Source organism: Mastigoproctus giganteus, chromosome 7 (genome assembly GCF_048544385.1).
Source record: "Mastigoproctus giganteus isolate SK-2022 chromosome 7, ASM4854438v1, whole genome shotgun sequence".
NCBI lineage: Eukaryota > Metazoa > Arthropoda > Arachnida > Uropygi > Thelyphonidae > Mastigoproctus > Mastigoproctus giganteus.
Genome location: NC_143581.1, coordinates 38,329,461 through 38,356,184, shown reverse-complemented (window position 1 = coordinate 38,356,184; position 26,724 = coordinate 38,329,461). Strand labels below are relative to the sequence as shown.

The 26,724-nt window shown below is 35.4% G+C and overlaps 1 protein-coding gene across 1 annotated transcript in view; it reads left to right on the top strand.

The window, feature by feature from the left end:
• Positions 1 to 26,724, top strand: part of dre4 (SPT16 homolog, facilitates chromatin remodeling subunit dre4) — a 292,696-nt gene that overhangs the window by 55,252 nt on the left and 210,720 nt on the right. Inside the window, exons 6-7 of the mRNA XM_090377621.1 lie at positions 9,032 to 9,178; positions 20,979 to 21,130. Coding sequence (XP_090233747.1) covers positions 9,032 to 9,178; positions 20,979 to 21,130 — 299 coding nt within the window. The remainder of the gene's footprint in view (positions 1 to 9,031; positions 9,179 to 20,978; positions 21,131 to 26,724) is intronic.

Genomic DNA, 26,724 nt, shown 5'->3' with positions numbered 1-26,724 from the left:
CATGTAGCAAAAATATTCAACCAAACTCACTCCTGAAGGAAGAATTTGTTAATATTATTTCTGTCATTCCTGGATGCAAGGATTGTAACGAAAAAGACATTGACGAATGGCTTTAGAGTTCCAAATGTTATCAGATGACTGCATTGTCTCTGCTTATTTGAAAGAAGAAACTTCTGTGGATTATAGTGAAGAAGAGGAAGTTCCCATTGAAGAAAATCCAGGGCCAACAAGTAGTGAAGCTATTACGGCATTAGAAACAGCACTGAAATGGGCAGAAAGCCAGGAAGAATGCGATATAACCAAATTGATATTGTTAAGGAACTTGAGAGATTTAACTCCAAAAAAATGTCACAACAAACTAAAAAAAAAATGATATTTTTTCCACATAAAATTTGCAGTAAAATACTTATCTGAATATACACTGAAAGGATAGAATTCATGGGATACCTGGTTCTTGGGCAATGCAATGCTGTCACCCCTCTAGCTAGTGCATGAACCCACTGCTTGGCAGATATATAGGTACATGGCATCACTGCATTCACTTAGACAGTAATTCGATGTCAGTATGGATAAACATCGTGAGTTAACAGACTTTGAAAGAGAGATGATTGATAGTGGGTGCCCGACTCATGGGTCACTATTGCAGAGGTTGTACAGAAATTGCACTATCCCCATTCGACAGTATCAAGAGTGTATCGGGAATATGCCATTTCCGGAATAATATCTCATCGTGGACAGCTCTGTGGGCAGAGAAAGGTGGTGGATGAACGTGGCCGTCAACGCCTATCTCGCATTGTTTCAGCCAACTGGAGAGTGACTGTGGTACAAATCACCGCCGACTTCAACGAGGAAGGTTCCAGAAACATCTCCACCAAGACCATCAGGCTATCATTAGCCGCAGTAGGTTATGGTAGCCACCGACCCACCAGAGTCCCATTGCTAAAACACTACACAGGACTCTATGCCTGTACTGGATGAAAGAACATCGGCACTGGACCTTGGACGATTGGAGACAGGCCTTCTGGTCTGATGAGACCCTTTTTCAGTTATTTCAAGAGGACGGGAGGGTGCGTATTCTGGCAAAAACTGCACGAAGCTATGCACCTGTCATGTCTACAAGGAACTGTTCGGGCAGGTGGACAGTTAGTAAGGGTCTGGGCCATGTTCAACTGGCACACATTGGGACATCTGGTACGTCTAGACGCATCTTTGCATGATTCAGATTATGTGTTCATCATTGCAGCCCATCTGCATCCCTTCATGATCATCTTGCACCCACAGGGCAATGGACTCTTCCAGCAGGACAGTGCACCTCCCTACAGAGCCGTGATGATTAGCACATGGTTCGAAGAGCATTCCACAGATTTTACCACCATGGAATTGCTTCCCCATTCACTGGACATGAACCCTGTGGAGCATCTTTGGGATGCTGTGGAAAGGTCCGTTCGCGCTTTGGATCTTCTACCCAGGAATGCAATGGAATGTTGGACAGCAATGGTATTTCCATCCAGCAAGCATGGATGGAAATACCTGTGGAATGCTTTTGTGAACTAGGGGACTCAATGCTTTGCCATGTGACTGCCCTTATCTGGACAAAAGGTTTGTCTACCCGTTACTAGGTAGGTATCCCATGATTTCTGTCCACTCAGTGTACATGCATGTGTAAATGTGCAAATTTTTATGTATAAGTTATTATTATTTTTTTTTTATTAAATAAATGTTTTTTTCTGTTTAAAGTCTTTTTCTTTTACCTTAATACAGAATTTATTTTATCTTACCTTACATTCGATTATCCAGAAAATTTGGCTATCTGGAAGAGGTCTGACATTAATTATTCCAGATAACTAATGCTCTACTGTATCTTTAAAACAGGAATAGGGGTACTTCATTACAGAAATAGTTGGGAGTTTTAGCAAGGAAGTTAAGTCAAATATTTGTCTTTATTTGACATTGCACAGACACAGATTACTACAAACATATCATAAACTACAAACCAGAAATCCGACGGTGGGATTTCTTGAGATCACAACCATAAAAAAATTAGCAGTCACCTGTTTATTGGGCTTTTCTGTTAGTGCAATCTAACATAAATGGATAGTAAACTTGATCTTATTGAATTTGCAATAATACCAACAGCTGGAATTCTGTGGGTTATTATGGTGAAATGTGTTTACACTTCCACGAAATCTTCAATCATATAAAAAAATTAATTTTCAGAATCTTCTCTTCATTCCTATTTTTAAAGCTTCGTAACTTGTTACTTCGTTCTCACTTGCATGTATCGTGTTATTTGCAATTTGTGTGTGCCGTGTTCTTTGTTATTGATTGCTTATGTTTTTACTGTTTTAAATTTTAACCCCCACCCACAAATGTCAGTGAACAGAAATGTCAACTAGTTAGTATGTACATATTACATTACGTATTAATTATTCCGATTATCACGTATATTCTTCTGATTTTCATGTGTCATTTAATTTTTTAATTGGTAAGGTAATAAAGGGTAAATTTGTGCTTAATATATATTTACTTTTATAGCTTGTGCATAATACTCCTCCTATTTTCGCTAATTAGAATTGCTGTTTGATAGAATTAAAATTAAATTCACAAATGTGATCACAATGACCGCCACTTACTACGCATCGTATAGTGAACGGTATTTTACTATGTTGAGTCCATCGTAACATGATTTGATTGTACAGTGAACAAATTGTAAAGCGGAGGGTCCATTGTATTTTTAACTATTTACGTGAAACTTCAGATAATTGGGGCAGCCGCTTAATCAGGCCAGAATGCACTAGTCCCGATGTGTCCCAAATAACCGGAATCGACTGTAATTGAGGATGTTGAACCCAAATAATCATATAACAACAAATCTCAGTTGACTTGAAGATATTTCACAAACATTTAGCATTAGCAGAGGCATATGATGCAAGAAAGCAAGCTTATTCAGCATCAGCCAAAAAAAAAAAAAAAAAAAAAAAACCCACTCCCATTTCACCCCTCCGTTCGTTCGAAATACCTGTCCAGTTGAGCTTTAAATTTGTTTAGGCTATCAACTTCAACAACAAGTGATGGAAGTCGGTTCCACCAACCAACCACCCGCTGGCCAAAGGCAAATTTCCGCACATCTATCCGACATCCGTCCTTCCTCAATTTGAATTTATGCCCTCTGAGGTGATTATTCTGAGAAAGATGAAGAATCCCATTGGCATTGAGCATGCTCAAACCATTCAAAGCCTTATACACCTCTATCAGATCACCTCGCCGGTGCCTAGTCTCCAAACTCTGTAATTTGCAAAACTTAAGCCTTTCTTCGTAAGAGCAACCCTTTGTTCCATTTACTAATCTTGTTGCCCTTCTCTGTACCTGTTCCAGCAGCTCTACATCCTTCTTGAAATGAGGCCTCCAGACCTGTATACAGTACTCAAGATGTGGCCTTACCATTGCCTTATACAAGGGAATAATCACCTCCTTATCCCTGCTAGAAAAATTCCTGTATATCATTGACAAGACACCATGAGCTACTCTTGCAGCTCGTCTGCACTGCTCAGAGAACTTCATATCTGCCTGCACAATTACCCCCAGGTCCTTTTCATTCTCCACCACTGTCAGTGTAGTACCGCAGAGTTGATACGTTGCTCTGGGGTTACTGTTTCCCATATGCAGCACTTTACATTTGTCGATGTTAAACCTCATTTGCCACCTCTCAGTCCATCTGTTCAACCTTTCCAGATCCTGTTGCAGCAGCATAGCGTCAGTATTGTCCTTAACGACCCTGCCAACCTTTGTATCATCTGCAAACTTGGACATTAAACTTGATATCCCATCATCAATATCATTCATAAACACCGAAAACAACAACGGACCCAACACTGAACCTTGAGGAACTCCACTAATAACATTAGTCCACGTTGAGCAGTGTCCATTGATTACCACTCTCTGTCTTCTGCCACTCAACCATCCCCTTATCCATAGCAGCAATTTGCCTCCAATGCCACACTGCTCCAATTTGTGCAGCAGTCTTCCATGTGCAACAGTATCAAAAGCCTTTCTAAGATCCAAATATATAATATCAAAGTTATTCCCTGCATCCAGTTCTTTTGTGACTACATCATAGTATCCAATCAAATTGGTCAGGCAAGACCTGCCCTTAACAAAACCATGCTGCGTCTGAGCTATAACTGAATTCTTGTCTAGATGATCCTGCAGTGCTTCTTTAACCAGTGCCTCCATTAATTTACCTGGAACAGAAGTTAAACTAACATGTCTATAATTACTTGTGTCAGCCTTTGATCCTCCTTTGTGAATTGGAGTTACATTTGCACATCTCCAGTCTATGGGTACCTCCCCTGAGTCCAAAGAAGCTCTCATAATTATGGCTAGGGGTTTGCATACTTCCTTTGCTGCCTCCTTTAATATAACTGGATAGATCCCATCCACCCCAGGTGCCTTTTTTATGTTTATCCTCAACAATCTCTCCTCCACTTTCCTCTCAGTTATTACAAAATCATCCAGCTCACTGCCAATGTTTACTTTACCTACATCATTCTCCTTCCTGAATAACTCCTCATGCGTGAATGTAGATGCAAAATACTCGTTTAGATTGTTAGCCACCTGAGCAGGATCCTCAACTGTTGAACCATCAATATCCAGTGGACCAATCTGATTCATCCCTTTCCTTTTCGAGTTCAAGTATGTAAAGAACTCTTTTCTGTTTTTCTTTGCATCCTTTGCCAAGGATTTTTCATAGTCTGCCTTTGCCTGCCTAATCTCCTTTGTGACTTGGTTACAGACCAACTTATATCTATCATAGGCTTCCATGTCACCCATTAATTTGTATGTATCCCATGCATTTTTCTTCTCTGCCACATGTCTCATTAGTTCATCTGACAACCATTTAGGCCTAAACCTTGAACAATATTTCTTAGTTGGTATGTAAAGCCTGGTAGCCTCCAAGATTAGTTCCTTGAATGCTTCCCATTTTGAGTTTGCTGTTGGTAACATCATCAGTTGGTCCCACTGTATAGAATTTAAATACTGTCTCAGACCATCATAGTCGCCTTTACGAAAACAAAAACCCTTCCCTTTACCTCTGATAGTAGTTACCTCCTTGAGTAAATCCCACTTCAACACACTGTGATCACTGCCACCTAGTGGTTCATTTATCTGCAGATTCTTAATGCATGAAGAATCACTACTGATAATCAGATCAAGAGTATTGCTCCCTCTTGTTGCCTCAGGTTGCCCTTATGTATATCATTTCATATGCCCCAGACTTTAACTTATGTTTCACAACACTGAATATGGAAAATCAATAAACATGATGTAACAGTATGAGTGTAGGCAAAGATTGAAATCATTGCCTCCCCATATTCGTACATCATGTGAAAATTATGCTGTACATTTTTGCTTTAGATTTGTGCTTGCATTTTTTTAATAAGTGGTATGCTGATTCCAGTAGTTCACATAGTATTATTTGGCAAAGTGCAGCATAAAACTCCTTTACCAAAAAGTTAATTAAACACATCCTAAAATGAGACAAATTGTAAAGTTTTAACTTGTAGGAAGCTCTGAATTACAGATAATCATTATAATCAAATTGTTTGCATAAATGCCAAATAAAACAAGAAATTTAGAATATGTTGTACATATTTGCCTCATCTCCAGTCATCATAGTAATCCTTATTAAAATTCAAAAAAGTGTATAATTAACCTACTTGTAGTGCATTAGCATCATTTAATTGTACAGGCAACCCCCGTATAATACGGTACTTCTACAACGTGATTTCGCTCTAACACGATTGATAAATTACGGCAATCCTTGCACAATAGGGTACTTCTACAATGCAATTTCGCTCTAACACAATTGATAAATTGCAGCAATCCTCGCACAACACAATACTTATGACACGCATAGCCCGAACTAGGCAATTCTATGCCTGGGACAAAAGTGTTAAGTATGCCCCCAGCTAGGGTCGTCGACACTTGGGGCAACATGTCTTCATGGTGCCCCTGAAGCTTGGTGCCTGGGGAAAATTTCCCCACTCTTTGTATTCCCCTTTGCAATCTTTATGAATTTATAAAAATTACTATTGCAACAGTCTACAATTTGCATATATTTATTAATAAAATAATACAAAGAATATAACAAAACAAAAATATCAAAACGATATTTTTGATAAAGAAACTTGCAAATATTCATTTATATCTACAGAGAATTTAATTCTATATAAACTACAAAGAAATTAGAAAACCAGATAGTTTGTTTATATCTAGTATAAAATCATAGAAACAAAATATTGCGAAATATGGTACTTTTAACATAATAACATAAGCGTGCATTATTTTAATTGAATTTTTCTCGCTTTGAAGGACCTTTCAGGGTAAGAAAAATTCATAGTTCTATTACTATATTTGGATACAATTCTATTAGACAGTACTCACGAACGAATTGGAGAAGTTGTAAAGGGGTTACAGATTTTATATCCTGCAGAATTGATAAAACATGATTTTTCTAATATCTGTTGATATTTCAGCAGATATTTGAAAATTTTTGTTTCTTTTTGACGTCACACCAAAAAGCTCAGGTGTGACGTCACAAAACTGGCCATACTTTATAGAAGTTTGTAATTGGAGTTTCTCTGTTATTTTCCAAATTTGTAAAACACTGTTCCACCTTGATATTTTTTTTCATAAGTGATTATAAGTCCCAAATTTATAATTTTTTTTCACTCACAAAAATTTCTGGAAACATAAGTAGCATATACAAAGATAATGCAGCATTTCTTTTGATAAAATTTTTATTTTAAACAAAGAACACAAGTTGACCAGAAGCTATTATCCGTGTCGGGAATATGCCTTAATATTTTGACCCGCTATAGAAAGCAGTTGACTAGAATGACTTCTCGGTGTGTGGGATAGGTGGCTGCATATATTTTACATTCCACTTACATTTTGGAAGGTAATCCCTTTAACCCTTAATTTGCACTTTCTATGAGTAATTGTTTTTTTTTAAATTGCCTAAAGGCCAGAGGTGGAAACAAAGCATACAAAGTTGTCTCTCATAACCCATTCGTTATATGTAAATTTTCTTCATTCTACAGAAACTTTTAAATATAATTATCAAAAGGAATTAGAAAAATTTGCTATAAAGAAGTTCGTTAAAACACAGGTCCGACTGTAATTAAATCAAAAATGAAGCAATTTTAAAATATATGACTGGTCGAATGTGCCCTTAAAAAAAAAATTCTGCAACTGAGGCTGGTGCCCCGCTTGCCCCACCCTAGTTCTGGCTCTGATGACACAGTTTCGCTCTAACACGGTTTGAGAATTATGGGAAATCTCTTGTAACATTGTATTTTTGAGCTTTTATGCTGGGAAAACCCTGCTATTATGTTAGATGTAATTTTCAATGTTTCCCTTCCTTTTTGTGAATCCTTGCTATTGACTCACTAGTCTTCGTCTTCTTGATATTTTTCTAAAGCACATTTCTGGAGGTCATGACCATAAAACAATAGAAACAATTTTCACTTTTCGGTTTATTGGTCTTTTCTGTTAATGTAATCAATTATAAACGGTAGTAAACTTGATCTTCTTGCATTTGCTAAAGTACCGATAGCTGGAATTCTGTGGATTTTCATGTTATTATGGTGAAATGTGTTCCCCTTCCATGAAATATTCAATCACATAAAAAGCATAAATAAATGCTCAGAAACTCATTATTCCATATCTCACTTGTGCGTATCGTGTTCTTTGTTATTAATTGCTTATCATTTTTACTATTTTAAATTTTACAACCAAAAAAAAAAAACGTCAGTGAATGGAAATATCAATTAGTTAATATGTACATATTACAGTATGCATTAATTAAGTAATTTACATAAGTATAAATTTATGTAATGTAAAGGCCTTGAATGATTTGAGCAGGCTGATGGGATACTTCCACTTGCTCAGATTACAGATTAAGAACCCGAGTGGGGGGCATAGATTCAAATTGAGGAAAGATGGAAGTTTGCCTTTAGCCAGCGGGTAGTTTATTGCTGGAACAGACTTCCATCTGTTGTTGTGGAAGTTGGTAGCTTAAATAAATTTAAGACTGAACTAGACAAACATTTGGAGTGACTGGATGGGTGAAAGGGAAGTTTTTTTTCTTGCTTTCTTGCATCATATGCCCCAACTAATTCTAATAAACGTTATGAATATGAGTGAGGAGCTCCAGTTCTGTTAAACTAGTAATCTGTCCTGTGGCCACCCTGACCTTCCTATGTGTGAGTACTGCAATCTAATGATTCTTCACATTTTAATTTATTGTTCTTGTTTTATTTATGCCTTGTGTTTACATTTTATCACTTGTATCCATCTGTGCAGGCAATCAGATTTTATCTGATTGACTGCATAGATGGATACAAGTGATAAAATGTTTTTTTTTTTATAATTTATATAATTATAATAAAATAAGCTGTTTTAATTTATAAAAATTAAAAAAGCTTATTTAACATAATATTACTTTCTGGTGTGGTAACCTATTTATAGATTGGAAAGAATGAGTGTTTTGACTTGGTGTATTATGGCCTAAGCTGCCAGTGCACCAAAAAAAAAAAAAAAAAAATCAAATCTGGAGATCTTGCTCATGATACCAACACATTCCAACTTATACAGTAAACTTTCACGTGGGATGGAGTTAAATGCTTTTGCGAATATCCTGATAAACAGTGCCAAAAATTATTTCTTACATTCAGTTCATAAGTGACTGGATTTCTGATGGATATTAAATGTACTGGATATCAGTAGGAAATCAGTCAGTGAGATGTAATATAAGAATATCAACTTCAGGGTATTTATTATGTTGGTCGGCTTGGATTTTCACAGTTGTGATGTTTATTAAATTCAAGTTGCGTTAATTATTACATAAACTATAAATATAATAATTTTCAGATTTAAAAAAAAATAATAATTAAGGAACATCTTAATTTTCCTTTTTTTAAGTGGTGCTCACATAAGCAAAATTATAAAAATTAAATATTTATTTTAGGTTGACGTTAGTGCTGCAGTAGCATATATCATGGCTCCAAAAGAGGAAAGCGAGTTGAACACAATTAAGAAGGCATGCCAGGTTACTGTTGATATATATACAAAATACTTAAAGGACCAAGTAATGGAAATTATAGATGCTGATAAGGTATGCAGAAATTAGTATTATGTTATTCTGCATTTTATATTAACTATGTTAGTATGAAATAGTATGAATAGAAATTTCTATTCATTAACAATTTAGAATATTCGCATTCTTAATACACACATTCTTATCACTTTTAAGGATGACGGAATTTCTATTCCTATCACTTGTAAGGATGACAGCGATATGTATATTAAGAATATACACATTTTTAATATACATATCACCTGCAAAGATGACAGAATTCCAAACATGGATTTAGAAATGTATGCAATTTTATTATTAATTGGACTATTCTTTATCACAATATTTGGTACGTATATTATTAAAACTAATCACTTTTCATATGGAAAAGTGGTTCTTTAAATTTAAGTTAAATTAAATTAAATATTTAGCCACATAATGTCCTTTTCAGTTTATATCATGGTTATTTTATTTTCCCATTAAGCAATTTGCTTGTTTGGTTTGTAAATCCAATGAAAGGCACAACATGGAAACTAACATTGTCATCCAAATGTGTTATGCTCAGTAGGTAATAGGTGGTACAAATCAGTCCTAGATTATCAGCCTCCCTAAGATTTATTAACTCCCCCTTTCTTGTAATGTTTGATACCATCAGTCTGTCTAGCTGTTGATCTGCCACTTGGCTTATTTATCCATTAATTTTTTGTTTCAAATATCTATTTAGTTTCTCTCTCTCTCTCTCTCTCTCTCTCTCTCTCTCTCTCTCTCTCTCTCTCTCTCTCTCTCTCTCTTTTATTTTATTATTTTTTCCCCCTATTTATTTTATCTACCTATACCTATATTACTTCACTTACCTTTCAATTGGATATTTAGAAATTTCTACATTCCTTATCTAAGGATGAGAATCAATTTCTACATTCCTTAGATATGTAGAAATTGATCTTTCAATCTCTACATCTCTAGCTTTAAGTTCTGTAGGTAAAAATAGGCTTTCAGTTCTGTAGCTACAGAGCTGAAAGCCTATTTTAACTCATGTCATAAAGAGCTAATTTATCATTTTTTTCATATGTATTTAACTGACTTACACTTTCTACTTAGTTATTCGGTTTATTTTCATGTCTAATCTTCTGTCTTCATTAAAGACTATAGATGCACAAAATTACTAACTTATTCCATGTTTTGATTATTTAGCCTATAAATTGAATTTTCCTTGCCTTCTCTAGTTTTTGCATATTAATTTTTATGCCAAATTTTCCACAACCTTTATTTTACTCATAAATTCTTGAAAACTACTGTTTCATCATATAGTAGAATCTGCATATAACATTGAATCAATTCACACATCTTTCACAGAAAACTTTGTCAGCAGCTTACATTCTTTCTTAAATGGTTCATAAAAGAAAAAAAAAAGTGGTGATAAGTACAATTGAGCAGTGATGCGCTACGTTATACCATTATATCAGCATAATGATTAATACGTGACTGTGCCAAAATCTACAGCCCAGCATTTTAAGGAATATCGTGAAAGAAAGAAAGAAAGAAAGAAAGAAAGGGAAGTTGGACAGAAATGTGAATCCAGATGAAATTGAACAACAGTGTTTCGCTGTGCCTGGAATTCCTGAAACTGCCCACAAGAAAACTCAAGCTCAAAAGATGAAGGAATATCATGAAAGAAAGAAAAGAAAATTGGACAGAAATGTGAATCCAGATGAAATTCAACAAGAGTGTTTCATTATGCCTGGGACTTCTCAAACTGCACCCAAAAAAAAAACTCTAGCTGAAATAATGAAGGAATATCATGAATTGAAGTAAATCAAACTATTCCGAATCATAATGAAATTCAACCACAGAGTTCTACTTTGCCTGATACTTGTCAACCACAGAGTTCTACTTTGCCTGATACTTGTCAACCACAGAGTTCGACTATGCCTGATATTTATCAGGAATCTAAAACTCCAGCAGAATGAATGAAGGAATATTGTGCATTAAAAAAAAGCGAAATTAGAAATGGCTAATAATGAGATTCCTGATTACATCCCTATAGTGCCTACGCGAGCTGACAGTGATATTTGAAAATTTAGTGTACAAAAACCCATTTGGATTTAGTTGTGTTGTTTGTGATCGTTTATGGTTTCAATTAGATTTGAGGTGTCACTTCTGGTCCTTGAGGTTGTCACAGACATTCTCTCAGATATGCCAGACAAGCTGTACTTGCTACCTGGGAATCTAAAACGCTGATGGAACTGATATTCGGGTGACAGTCAAGTCAAGTGGACCCAATTTCGGTGAATTCCAGACGGTCTGTGACAGCCAAATCCTCTGCTTGCACCTTCACGATGGTGGGACTATTAGTAATCCTGGGTATAACCTCCATGCACGAGTACATGATGGGTGACCATCCAGGTGTGAACCAACAACGTAAGCAGGGGTCGAGGTGTGGTGCCCACACCACATGGAGGAATGCTGCCCCCTCTAAGTTACCAGGCAATACTAGGTGGTAGATGACTCTCATCAACTGGTGCAATACCACCACTTTACTTATTGGAGGTTTGAAGTGGTGGAAGCCATTTTTAGTCTTTGGAGCTAAGTTCCGGTCAAGCCTTCCCCATCTCTTCCATCATGCAGTATGATTGATGACTTTGATTCTGATATTCCCTGTTAGAGACTTGGTAATTTGGAACCTCCTCTCTTCGATTTTCTCTGGCTTAAAATCTACCTCATTGTGTCATTCATCTATTGTCTCTACCGTTCTCCCAACTCTTTGACTTCCTCCCTCTGCAACTTGACTTTCTCCAGTCCAACTTTCCTAACAGTGAGGTTATTTTCCTTGGTGATTTTAATGCTCACGACTCCAGCTTGATTTGCTTGATCTTTTTCTCACAAACAATCCTTTTAAGTACATGGTCGAAGTGAGAGGTCCTTTAGGCACTTCAGATCACAACTTGGTGATTGTCTCTTCTCCAATGGAGCCTTTATCTCATGGCTATTCCCATCCTCGTGTTGTTTGGCATTACCAAGAATGCAAAATGGGATGACCTGTGAGATTTCTTTTCTTTTCCTTGGTCGGATTACTGTTTCAAAAGTTCTGATGTCAACATTTGCTCAGATCGTGTCAGTGAAATTATTCTTGTATGAATGGAATCCTTTATTCCACATTCCTTTTTAAAATCTTGTCCTTTATCTAAACCTTGGTTTTCCAATAAATGTGCTAAGGCTGTTCAAGAGAAGAATGTTGCATATCGTAATTGGCTTGTTTCTAATTCTTCAGCTTCATTTTCTGCGCCTATACCAAAGCTTGCAACAATCGTAAAGCAGTTATTAATCAGTCCAAACTAGATTTTGAACAGACTAAGAGTAGAAAACTTGATTCTTGCCCTAATGGTAGCTGAGCATTCTGTTCTCTTGCCAAAGCTATTGGCCGCAACTTTTGCCCATCTCTGCTCCCACCTCTGTCCAAACCAGATAGTTCTGTTGTCACTTCAGCCAAGGATAAAGCTGACCTGTTGGCAGCCCATTTTTCTTCCAACTCATGTATTAATGAACTTGGTAAAACACCTCCCTCCATTCCCAACATGCTCCATTCAATGTTTCCTGTGGTTTTCCGTCAAAAGGATATCAGAAGGATTTTTACGAATCTTGATGCTAAGAAAGCTCCAGGTCCCGATGGCATTTCTCCACTTGTTCTCAAAATCTCTTCTCCTGAATTTACTCCTATTCTTTGCCACCTTTTTTCACTTTCTGATTCCAAAGGTGTTTTTCCTTCTGCTTGGAAATTTGCTCATATACAGCCAGTTCCTAAAAAGGGTGACAAATCCCTCCCATCCAATTATCGTCCCATTGCAATTACTTCTACTCTTTCTAAAGTAATGGAGAAATTAATTAACCACCAACTCTTAAACTACCTAGAAACCTCCCATCTAATCAACGATCGCCAGTATGGATTCCGTCAGTGTCGATCCACTGGTGATATTCTGGCTTATGTTACCCATTTATGGACTAATTCAATGGAAAGGTTTGGTGAAATACAAGTAGTTGCTCTTGACATCTCAAAGGCTTTCGATCGTGTTTGGCATAAAGGTCTTCTAAACAAACTTTCATCTAATGGTTTGCCATCTGTTTTTTGTAATTGGTTATCCAGTTTTCTCTCTGATCGCTCACTGAGGGTGATGGTAGATGGCTTTCTGTCTTCTAACTTCTCCACTAATGCCAGTGTCCCCCAAGGTTCAGTTCTTTCCCCCACTCTTTTCCTCTTGTATATTAATGACCTTCTTCCATTGACTGGAAATCCTATCCATAGTTTTGCCGATGATAGCACATTGCATTTCACTTTCAATTTTGAGAAACGTTGCCCTGCTCAATCAGCTTCTACTTCTCAAAAATCTGTTACCAATTTCCTAAATGCGGATCTTCAGGTAATTCTCCAGTGGGGCAGAGACAACTTAGTTGATTTCAATCCTTCTTAAACTCAGTCTTGTCTTATATCTTGCAAAAAGGATTCTTCTGCTCCTATGCTTATCTTTGGTGACACTCCGATTTCTAGGCAAAATGATATATCTCTTTTGGGGATTACCCTGATTTCTAATCTCTCTTGGTACAAGCACATTACAAATATTGCTTCCTCTGCATCTAAAAAACTTGGTTTTTTCTTTTGCTCTCAGTGTTACTTTTCTTCCAAACAGCTGCTCACTCTGTATAAATCGCAAATCTGCCCTACCACTAATGCCAGTGTCCCCCAAGGTTCAGTTCTTTCCCCCACTCTTTTCCTCTTGTATATTAATGACCTTCTTCCATTGACTGGAAATCCTATCCATAGTTTTGCCGATGATAGCACATTGCATTTCACTTTCAATTTTGAGAAACGTTGCCCTGCTCAATCAGCTTCTACTTCTCAAAAATCTGTTACCAATTTCCTAAATGCGGATCTTCAGGTAATTCTCCAGTGGGGCAGAGACAACTTAGTTGATTTCAATCCTTCTTAAACTCAGTCTTGTCTTATATCTTGCAAAAAGGATTCTTCTGCTCCTATGCTTATCTTTGGTGACACTCCGATTTCTAGGCAAAATGATATATCTCTTTTGGGGATTACCCTGATTTCTAATCTCTCTTGGTACAAGCACATTACAAATATTGCTTCCTCTGCATCTAAAAAACTTGGTTTTTTCTTTTGCTCTCAGTGTTACTTTTCTTCCAAACAGCTGCTCACTCTGTATAAATCGCAAATCTGCCCTACCATAGAATATTGCTCCCACATCTGGGGGTGGTGCCCCCAAAACCTCTCTCAGGCTTCTTGATTCCATTCAGAAGAGGACAGTTAGGTGAATTAATGATTCATCTCTAACAGAGTCTCTCTGCTCGCTGTCTCATAGACGTACTGCTTTTGCTGCATGCCTCTTCTACAGATATTTCCGTGGGCACTGATCTTCTGAATTGACTTCTATAATTCCCGCTCTCTCTTTCAAAACAGTTTGAACACGTGCTGCCACCAGCCAACAACCATTTACTGTCCAACTTCAAACTCATAGAACCAACTTTTCATCTTCCTTGTTTATTCATTCAACTGCCGTTTTCTGGACCAACCTTCCTTCATACGTATTTCCTGAAAATTACAGTCGACAGAAGTTCAAGTCAAAGAAGATCAACAAATATTTTCTTTCATATTCTCAACCTCCAACCCAAGCATGGTACTAAGTACTATAGGTTCTAATACCTCTTGTGCTTAGGGTTTACATAAAAAAATTTGAAACCATTTCTAACAACTTCATATGAATTACTTCAAAATGAATTTCCTTTATAAGAAGTGAGTACAGTAATACCCCGAAGTTACGCTATAGCTGGGTCCGACGAAAATTGCTTAAGTCGGGGTACAACTTTGCATATAAATACATATAAATTTTGTTTAATTGGGACCAAGGACTAACAAAAACACTAGTTTACAAGAAAAATATTTAATAAAATTGCAGTTCTTTATACATATTAATACAAAATATGTATTAAAAAAATAAATGAGTTACGTAAAAAAAGTTAATTTGATATCGATGGCTTCATAAAATCTAACAAATTCGTCTGACGACACAGCGCCTTTTTTTTCACGCAGAATTTCACACGCTTCTTGATAGACCGGGGTTCGAGCCCATGACTACCAAATACGGAGGATGCGGAAAGGTCAGGGAATGACCATCGCATATCCCGGAGCAATATGGCCTTAGTTGCTAATGCTCCTAAAAAAAAAAAAAAAAAAAAAAACCCCAACCAAATCCATACATTCTACCATTATTTAAAGGAAAACCGTATATAATTACTACAAATATAGATGTGGTCGATGGATTGGTAAATGGTGCAATCGGTACTTTAGTATATTTCTAATTTGAGGACGATGAAACAGTTAAACGAGTGTGGATGGAATTTCTCGAGTCAAAAATAGGACGTAACCTTCAATCTCCTTATAAACAATATGCCAAAGATAAACATTTACCTAGTCAATCCGTACCTATTATAAAACAATCAACTACAATTCCATTCAAGAACAATAAGAAATTAATGTATAGACATACACAGTTTCCTTTAGTATCTGTTTGTGCTTTGACTATACATAAATCTCAAGGAGGGACCTTCAACAAAGTTGTATATAATTATAAGAAAGATCATCAACAGCAACTTGTATACGTTATTTCGAGTGACCTCATTGCAAGGTTTATATATTACAAATCCCCAAGACAATTTCGCATTTCACCACGGCAAAGATACTAGTAATATAGAACTTAATGCTGAACTAGATTGCTTGAAAAATAATAAGCTACCATCTCTACAGGATGAACTGCAAGATTTCATACAAAGTGGTATATCTATATCGTCAATGAATGTACCATGTTTATGGGCCCATGTTCGAGATATCAAAACGGACACAATCTTACAGCAATCCAAAATATTGATATTAAGTGAAACGTGGTTGGATAATGATGAACATATATTACTTGAACCATTCCAATGTGTGACTGAGTTTAAAAGGTCGGATGTTCATAGCGGTGGTGTTGTGATATATCAATGTGAAGGTTCAACTATCTACCAAATATGGAGGATGCGGAAAGGTCAGGGAATGACCATTGCATATCCCGGAGCAATATGGCCTTAGTTGCTAATGCTCCTAAAAAAAAAAAAAAAAAAAAACCCCAACCAAATCCATACATTCTACCATTATTTAAAGGAAAACCGTATATAATTACCGTATATCAGTACACCACATATCTTTGCACAACATACTAGAAGTAATGCAACAGCGGTATCAGATGAAATTGGAGATATTTGTGGATCTTTATGCAAATTCAATAGTGAATCTATTTTCATCGTTGCCATATTCATCACTCCAGGGATGTCATTAGATATAATTAAAAAATTCATAAACAAGAATTTGATGCTGTATTCCATTGAAGGTGCAAAACTATTGGAAGAGCCACTGGATAATATATACCTATAGTTTTCGCTGGTGGTTTCAATCTAGAATTAAATTCTGAGGCTGGAAAGAAGTTTTGTAAATTTATGAAAGATGTCTTCAGTTTAGATATTAAGTCAAATAATGGCAGTAAAAACGTTTTTAACGGCTGCCTCCGTGACATTGTTAGTCTCAGAGTAGAGCGACTGAAACTCATTATGTATCTGGTACATAATTTCAGTCTTTTTATATATTATTACAATTAGCATTAGCAGAGGCATATGATGCAAGAAAGCAAGCTTAGGCAGCATCAGCCCAAAAAAAAAAAAAAACAACAAAAAAAAAAAAGCCCCTTTCCATTTCACCTATCCAGTCACTCCCAATGTTTGTCTAGTTCAGCCTTAAATTTATTTAAGCTATCAACTTCCACGGCAGGTGGAAGTTTGCTCCAGCAATCAACTACACACTGGCTAAAGGCAAATTTCCACACATCCATTCAAAACTTTCTTCTCAATTTGAGTTTATACCCTCTCAGGTTTGTAATCTGAGCAAGAAGAATCCTATCAGCATTAAACCAGCTCAAACCATTCAAGGCCTTATACACCTCAATCAGATCACCTTGCAGGTGCCCACTCTCCAATGCTGCAATTTGTAGAACTTAAGCCTTTCTTGTTAAGAGCACCCCTTTGTTCCCCTCACCAGTCTTGCCCTTCTCTGTACTCTTTCTAGCAACTCTACATCCTAAAATGAGGCCTCCAGACCTGTACGCAATACTCAAGGTGTGGCCTGACCATTGCCTTATACAACGGGATAATCACCACCTTGTCCCTATTTGCAAAATTCCTGTATATAATTGACAAGACCTCATGACCTGCTCTGGCAGCCTGTCTGCACTGCTCAGAAAACTTGATATCTGACTGCACAATTACCCACAAATCTTTTTCATTCGCCACTACCCTGCGTGTAGTACCACACAGTTGGTACATTTCTCTGGGGTTACTGCTACCCATATGCAGTACTTTGCATTTGGCAATGTTAAATTTCAGTTGCCACTTCTCAGGCCGTCTGTCCTGTTGCAGTAGCATACTGTCATTAATTACCCTGCCAGCCTTCGTATCATCTGCAAACTTTGACATTAAGCCTGATATACCTTCATCAATATCATTGATAAATATACAAAACAAAAATGGGCCCAGCACTGAACCCTGGGGAACTTCACCAATTAACTCATGGTCCATATTTTTAGAACTTGGCCTTTAGTTATTGACATCAAGATAATATGAAATGTAATATTTTTCCATTACATTTTTTACTCCAATAATGATTGTTTCTGTGATCTTCAGTTCTGTTTGTGAGAGATTTATTACTACATATTTCTAAAATATTCTTTTCTGTTTTAACTTCTCTCTCTCTCTTATAATTTATTTATTTTTAACTTTTTTTTTTTTAGCTTCTATCACTCATTTCTTAGCCCTCTTGCATTTTTATTTATATTTCAATAAAGATTTATTTGTCAGAAATTTCTTATAATATTTTTTGTGTTCTTTGTAGCATTTAAAGTTCTAATTTCTTGTCTTTATAGACCTTCCCTCCCATACCTTTCGTGCAGCTCTGCTTAAGTTCGTTTATATTTTGGCATTCTTCATCTGAAGTTGTGTTAGCATCAGGAATGCCATTTGACCTTTGAGCAAGAGGCTTCTATATTTAATTGTTGTTAGAAAATTGAGTACTTTTGTTTCTTTTGTGCTTTTCCCTCCAAATAAATTTGTATATCTCTGTAAGCTGAAATACATGGGTTTGTGTAAAATTTGATTAGTTTTTTATTATTATTGCTTGTTTACCTTTTTCACTCCATTTTCCTGCCATGCTATTTAAATCTCCAATGGTTTTTTTGTTCTTTTTCATTTGAGCCTTCTGTACTGAATCCTGTCATCAAAGATAATCATAAAAGATTGAAAATTGGGACTAACTGTCCTTCTCTTCTACCAGGTAGTCCCAGCTTTCATTCTTTTCTGATTATACCTGATGACAGGATTGTAATTGGTGTTATTTATATTTCAAATTTATGAACAATGATCTAAATGTGAGACTCTATGGTATTAAAGAATTCTTCCATTTCATTTTTATGAACCTTCAAATGGGCCATATGCACAGAAAAATATCATCACCCTACTTTCCACCTTGAATTTTGCTCTCATAACTATACTTAGATAATGCCTACTGGCCAATTAAATTTATGTGTAGAATAAATTAATGTAATTAAAGTTGAGCTACAGCTTCCCTGTATTCATCCACTTAATAATTTATTATGAGAAATGAAAATATGGTTATATTATTTTAATTAAAATAAATTTAAAACACACACATGATCCACGAAATAAATAAATTAATGCTGCTGATAGCATTATAGGTACAGCAAGCTGCTATTTTGATCCTATGCACCTAATTGCCTCTATACCAAAACAAAATAAAGAATAGAAAAGGAAAAGAATCAAAGCAACACTCACTCTTGGGGGAGTAAGTGTGTATGAGTGCTCAACCAAAGAGACATACTCCCTTCTCCCCCAAAGAACAAGTGCTACTAAAATAGAAATACCACAAAGAAACAAAGAGCCCACATGTGCTATCTTTTCAATGGATATCAGCAGTTGTGAAGTCTGAAAAAGGCTCATATTTCAATCACTATCTATACAAAATATCATTGATGTCCTGATATGTCCCAAACTTGGAGGTAGCCATAGCGTATTTTGTTTGGATTGTTATTTCTCTTAATGTCCAGAGATCTCTTTGGTCTAGGAGTTCTGCATTTGTTCTCTGATGCTGAGTGTTGCTTTGGTTTCTTTCCTTTTATATTCTTTGTTTTGTTTTGGTATTACAGGTGGTTAGGTTCATAGGAGCAGATAGTGCCTTACCTTTACCCTACTATGAGCATCAATTATTTTGCTGTATTTATTTTGTGGTTCAAGTGTTTCTTAAATTTATTTTAATTTATCCTCATTTTCTGTGATACATACCTGCTATTCTGATATTATACCTGCTTAATTCTGCTAATTTCATCTTTGCCATTTAAGCTTCTAACATTGTTGGTACCTGTGATGATTGTTTCAGTATCATAAGAGTATGTGTCGGGCATTTTTTTTTATGTGAATTGCATTGTTGTCATTGTAGAATTAAATTTTTGGAAATAAATTTTTCATTGTAAACTTTATTTTTCCAACTATATTTGGTAAATCATTAACATTTTCCAAACAATCCCTCTTGCAAGTATGAAAAAAAAACAATTTTTTTTCATACTTGCAAGAAAAAAACTTGCTTCATACAGTGGAGTAGTCAAGTACACACATCTGTGGTTGAAGCGAGTATGATTGCAAAATATGGTTAATGATTATATTCATTGTCAAAATAACTTATTACAAACTCCTCTAATGTAATGATCATGCCAGTGTATAAGCATTAATTATATTTCACTTTACTCTATAGTAGTAGTTAAATTTTTAATTAATAGTCAGAAAACATTGCTGAAACTGAATTTTTACATGTTTTGCATTTTAGGATGCTTAGTTAATTTTATTAATTTTTGTTCTTCCTTTAAATCCATTTTGTTTATATTAGTATTCCTTTAATCAAGAATTTTTTTTTTTTTTTTTTCATATTCTTTTTTCTAAAGAGAATATGAAAATCTACTGGTGAATTACAGATGATTGGCAAGAAAATTCATTCATAATCAGAAGGAAACGAGAAAATATCTTAAATTAATGCTGTGATTTTAAATGATCTTCATTCATTTCTAATAATTTGAGTGCTGTACTAAAATTTTTAGAAAAATCATCATACATACTGCAGGTTCATACCTGCAGTATGTATGATGAGTTTAGTCCAAACAATATGCAAATCAGCTTGGAACACATTTGTACTGACATAACATGTGAGAAACAATGTGAACTGGTGCACTGTGACCCCAAGTAAGTATTTTTGGTATAGCAACTACTCACTCAAAGTAGTTGCTGTGGCAGAAATTGCATAGAAGCAACATTATATGCAATGTCATACTACTTTTGTTGTGATGGTCTTTTAATGAAAGTTTGGATTCTTTTTTTTTTATAAGATGGTACTTAACTATTTGTAAGATATTAGTTTAAACATCGTAATTCAGTAAGTCAATTTTATTGAATAAAATCTCTTGAACTGAACGAAAACCAACTGTAGTATTATCTGTATTATTAATATACTTTAATCAAATGACTAAGTTTTGATTCTTGAAAAAAAAAAAAAAGCAAAGTAAAATATTTTTATCATGAGAGTATCATATATGATCATATAGTTTTATGAATAATTTTTTAAAAAGATTTTTTTGGCATATTTACTTGTTTTTTTTTATAAAAGTGAAAAAACGTATTTTTTTTTTTAATGCAGAAAGTGAAACATTCCAAGTTAGCAGAGGGTGTTGAGCAGGCTGTTGGAGATAAAAAGTTTGTAAGTGGTGTTGATATTTCTCAAGTTGACCTTTGTTACCCTGCAATTATACAGTCTGGTGGAAATTATAATTTGAAATTCAGCGTTATCAGGTAAACTTGTAGTTTGTTTATTTTCATTTAGTTTTGTTAATTTTAAAAATTTTCTATATAGGGCCTGAATTAGAAATTAAATGTATATTTACACACACACACACACACACACACACACACACACACACACACACACACACACACACACACACACACACACACACACACACACCTGTTCTTTAAAAAAAAAAAGAGAGAAAATTGTAATACAGTGGATTCCAGTTATTTGGGACACATTGGGATAGTGCATTTTGGCCCAATTAAGTGGTGGCCCCAATTATGCGAAGTTTCACGTGAATAGTTAAAAATGCAGTTGGACCCTGCTTTACGATTAATTCTCTGTACGATCAAATCACATTACGATGTTCTCACCATAGTAAAAGTACATTCACTATACGATATGTAGTAAGCGCCGGTCATTGTGATCGCGTTTGTGAATTGAATTTTAATTCTATTAAACAGCAATTCTAATAAACAAAAAGTAGGAGGAATATTATCCACAAGCTATAAAAGTAAAGATATATATATTAAGCACAAATTTACACCTTATTACCTTACCAATTAAAAAATTAAATGATATGTGAAAATCGGAAGAATATTTTCCACAGGTTAGCAAAATAAAAATAAATTTAAGCTTACGTGCCTAGCTTAATTAATATGTTCTGTAATATGTACATACTAACTAGTTGCTATTTCTGTTCACTGACGTTTGGAGGGATGGATTTAAAATTTAAAACAGTAAAAAAAGATAAGCAATCAATAACAAAGAACACGGCACGCATAAATTGCAACTAACATGATACGTGCAAGCGAGAATGGAGCAACAAGTTACGAAGCTTTAAAAATAGAAATGAAGAGAAGATTCTGAAAATTTATTTTTTATATGATTGAAGATTTCATGGAAGGGGAAACACATTTCATATAATAACACACAAATCCACAGAATTCCAGGTGTAGGTATTATCACAAATTCAATAAGATCAAGTTTACTATCCATTTATAATAGATTGCACTAACAGAAAAGTCCAATAAACTGGAAACTGCTAATTGTTTTTGTTTTATGGTTGTGACCTCCAGAAATCCGACTGGAACACATGGTATGTTCGAAGACAATTGTAGGGTAATCTCGAGTGCTGCAGTCTCCTGCCGTGATTAAATGGCACATTGTCCCAATTAAGCGAAGAATACCCTGGCTATTTTCTCGATTAGGTTCTGTTCTTTAAGTTTTGTCCCAAATAAACGGCTGCCCTGATTAACCGGTGGCCCAAATAACCAGAATCCACTGTATTTTACAAGTTACGTTTTCACTCAGTTTTAAAAAGAAGTGAACATGAATTTGTAGCGATTTGTTTCTTTTTTGCAAAAAAAGTTATAAATATGAAATATTTAATTGGCCAAGCATTTTGAAACAAACCTTTTTTTCTGTTTACCACATTGTTACTTATCTCATCTCAAAACTTAGTGTATGAGGCAATTTGAACCTTACTGATGCAAAATTTGTCAGTGTTTATTAAAGAAACCAAGGAGAGAACATTTTTTTAAAAGGTGCTGTGAATTACAGTTGGATGAACAGAGTGGTTTGTTTGAGCAGAAGAGAGCAAATATTGGAAGTTTGTTGCCATTTTTGTTCTGATTGTGTAACCAAAAAATAAGACTTCTAGTAGCAGTTCACATCATGTTGCCCATTCCATCACCTGTTTTACCTTTAATGAGAAATTTTCAAGAATTGTAAGAAAGGGAGGAGGAGGAGGAGGAGGAGGAGATGAAAAGAGGAGGAATTTTTAGACTATTTACCTTATAGATTGTAGTTAATTTGGTTTAAAGCGTTATGCAGACTTACAGAAACTGCAACTTTTGGAACGTCACTCGCTCACTTGACAGTCAGTCATTTTTTAAGTGGGAGAATTTACCTGAAAAGAAGAAGAATTTATGGAAAATATATTAATCCATCTGAGATTAAAATTTACTCCATGATAATCACATTTCTTTGACTATCATTATGTTTCAAAACATTTGCAGGTTTCTTGGTTACACACAATTCCTTATTTAGGAAATTGCATGTGACCAGGAACTCCACGTAGGCTTGGGAATGTAATGAAATCCCATTGAAGTAGCATAGTGTAAATTCTGTTAAGTAATTTTTATTTTTTTTATTCATTCATTTACATTATACATCCATTTTACAGAGTTCTAAAGCTGTCTTTATTTTAAAATAAACACTTTTTTTTTTTTGTAAGCTTTCTTTATTCTTACAAGAAACAATTTAAAATTTTGTTTTATTATTAATTATGGTTTTAGTTACTATTAGAACTATAATCGTATATACTCTAATTATTACAATATAGAATAGTGTTATAAGAGTAATTCTCACCAGTAATGAAAAACTGAGTGACTGTACATCATGGTGATAAATTGACAAGTAAACAGCATTTTGGTAGCAGTCTTAAGAATCTGCTATTGAACACTCATTCTGTCTCTTTTTAACCTCTAAGTCAGCTCTTCCCAAAATGAACCATTTTTCTTCTCTTTAACTGTTTTAGGTTAGGTGGTTGGCTGGGCCACTTAGTGGGATTTTATTCCACTTTAAGTTGAATGTAGCTAAGCAAACCATGCAGTAGTCCAGAAGTTGTAGAAAATTTGAATGACTTTTTATTGCTTAGCAGATAATCAATTTTTAGAGTGGTTTAGCTTGTAGGTTGTTTTTTTTTTGCCACAATCGTAACATGACAAAAGAACAATGTTACATGAGGATTTAGTGTCTGATGAAATCTTTCCTGAAAGTATGGTGCCAATATAGCAATAATAAGGTAGCTAATTTTCATAGAATTACATAAAAAATCTTTCTGGGACTGCTTTTGGTGTGGGAAGTATTACTTTATTACTTACAATGTTTTGAATTTACTTACAATGTTTTGAATATTTCTTTGCACTAGTCAAATGAAGCTGAAGTTCATCTAACTCAATCCTTCTAGTATTTTTGTTTCTTGGTATCACAATTTTGCTTTACATTTAAAAATCCATTAGTAATATTAACAGGTTTTAAGCATCATATATATATATATAAAAAAAACAAAACTGCTCAACATAACTCTGCTTCTGTGTCCATGATGAAATGAGAAGTTCAGTATTATCTCTTTTATTTGGCCATTCATTTTACAAACTACATTTGCTTACTGAAAAATTCTCTAAATTGAGGAATGAAATGAAAAAAAGTTCCAGAATTTTCAGTTTTAGAACTGTTATAGAATTTTCAGTATGAGTTTTTGCTCATACTGAAAATTCTGTAAATCTTGAAAGGAGATGGTAAATCATTATATACAGGACTTCATTAACCAATGTTGAAATCTTGATGAATCCTAAAATGGAAAGATACAACATCACATTATGTTGAAAATTTAGGATGCAAACCACCAAGGTGGGGGGGGGGGTCTGTATATGTAATAGTGACCAAAGGAGGATCAACACTATTGAAGTGAGTGGTAGTGGCAACATGTGTCCAGATACTTTTTTGGGGGACAGTGTACTTTCTTAACTAGAGCACTCTTGAAATTTTGGCACCCTTGGAGATTTAGAGGTGCCAAATTTTAAAATTTTCTGAATTGTAGAGAGGTATACTTGGTGGTTGAGAAGTTAAAGAGAGCAAATTTCAATAGATATTAAACACAAACAACTAAACTTATATCTGTAAACATTTTTAATTTTTTTTTTTTTTATGAAAACCCCAAACATGAGTGGTATTAGAACCTATAGTACTTAGTACCGTATTTGGGTTGGAGGTGGAAAAGGCGAAAGAAGATATTTGTTGACATTAGACTTGAACTTCTGAAGATTGTAATTTTCAGGAAATACGTGTGAAGGAAGGTTGTTCCAGAAAACGGCAGTTGAATGAATAAACGAAGAAGATGAAAAGTTGGTTTTGTGAGTTTGAAGTTGGACAGTAAATGGATGTTGGCTGGTGGCAGCACATGTTCGGACTGTTTTGAAAGAGAGAGCGGGAATTATAGAAGCCAATTCAGAAGAACAGTGCCCATGAAAGTATCTGTAGAAAAGGCATGCAGCAGAAACATTATGTCTATGAAACAGAGAGTGGAGAGACTGTTAGAGATGACTCATTAATTAACCTAACTGCCCTCTTCTGAATTGAATCTAGAAGCCTGAGAGAGGTTTTGGGGGCACTACCCCAGATGTGGGAATAATATTCCATGGTTGGGCGGATTTGCGATTTGTACAGAGTGAACAGCTGTTTGGAAGAAAAGTAATGCCGAGAGTGAAATAGAAAACAAAGTTTTTTAGATGCAGAGGAAGCAATATTTGTGATGTGCTTGTGCCAAGAGAGATTAGAAGCCAGGGTAATCCCTAAAAGAGATATATCAATTTGCCTAAAAATCGGAGTGTCATCAAAGGTAAGCATAGGAGCAGAAGAATCCTTTTTGCGAGATATAAGACAAGACTGAGTTTTAGAAGAATTGAAATCAACTAAGTTGTCTTTGCCCCACTGGAGAATTACCTGGAGATCGGCATTTAAGGAATTGGTAGCAGATATTCGAGAAGTTGAAGCTGATTGAGCAGGGCAAGGTTTCTCAAAATGGAAAGTGGAATGCAAAGTGCTATCATCGGCAAAACTATGGATAGGATTTCCAATCAATGAAGGAGGTCATTAATATACAAGAGGAAAAGAGTGGGGGAAAGAACTGAACATTGGGGGACACCAGCATTAGTGGAGAAGTTGGAAGACAGAGAGCCATCTACCATCACCCTCAGTGCGTGATCAGAGAGAAAACTGGATAACCAATTACAAAAAACAGTTGGCAAACCATAAGATGGAAGCTTGTTTAGAAGACATTTATGCCAAACACGATCGAAAGTCTTTGAGATGTCAAGAGCAACTGCTTGTGTTTCATCAAACTTTTCCATTGAATTTGTCCATATATAACATAAGTCAGAATATCGTCAGTGGATCAACACTGACTGAATCCATACTGGCGATCGTTGATCAAACGGAAGGTTTCTAGGTAGTTAAGAGTTGGCGGTTAATTGATTTCTCCATTGCTTTAGAAAGAGTAGAAGTAATTGCAATGGGACGATAATTGGATGGGAGGGACCAGTCACCCTTTTTAGGAACTGGATATGAGCAAATTTCCAAGCAGAAGGAAAGACACCTTTGGAATAAGAAAGTGAAAAAAGTTGGCAAAGAATAGGAGTAAGTTCAGGAGCACAGGTTTTGAGAACAAGTGGAGAAATACCATCAGGACCTGGAGCTTTCTTAGCATCGAGATTCACAAAATTCTTCTGACATCCTTTTGACAGAAGACCACAGGAGGCATTGAATGGAGCGTGTTGGGAATGGAGGGAGGTGTTTTACCAAGATCATTAATACATGAGTTGGAAGAAAAGTGGGCTGCTAGCAGGTCAGCTTTATCCTTGGCTGAAGTGACAGCAGAACTATCTGGTTTGGACAGAGGTGGGAGCAGAGATGGGCAAAAGTTGCGGCCAATAGCTTTGGCAAGAGAACAGAATGCTCAGCTACCATTAGGGCAAGAATCAAGTTTTCTACTCTTAGTCTGTTCAAAATCTAGTTTGCAATGATTAATAAC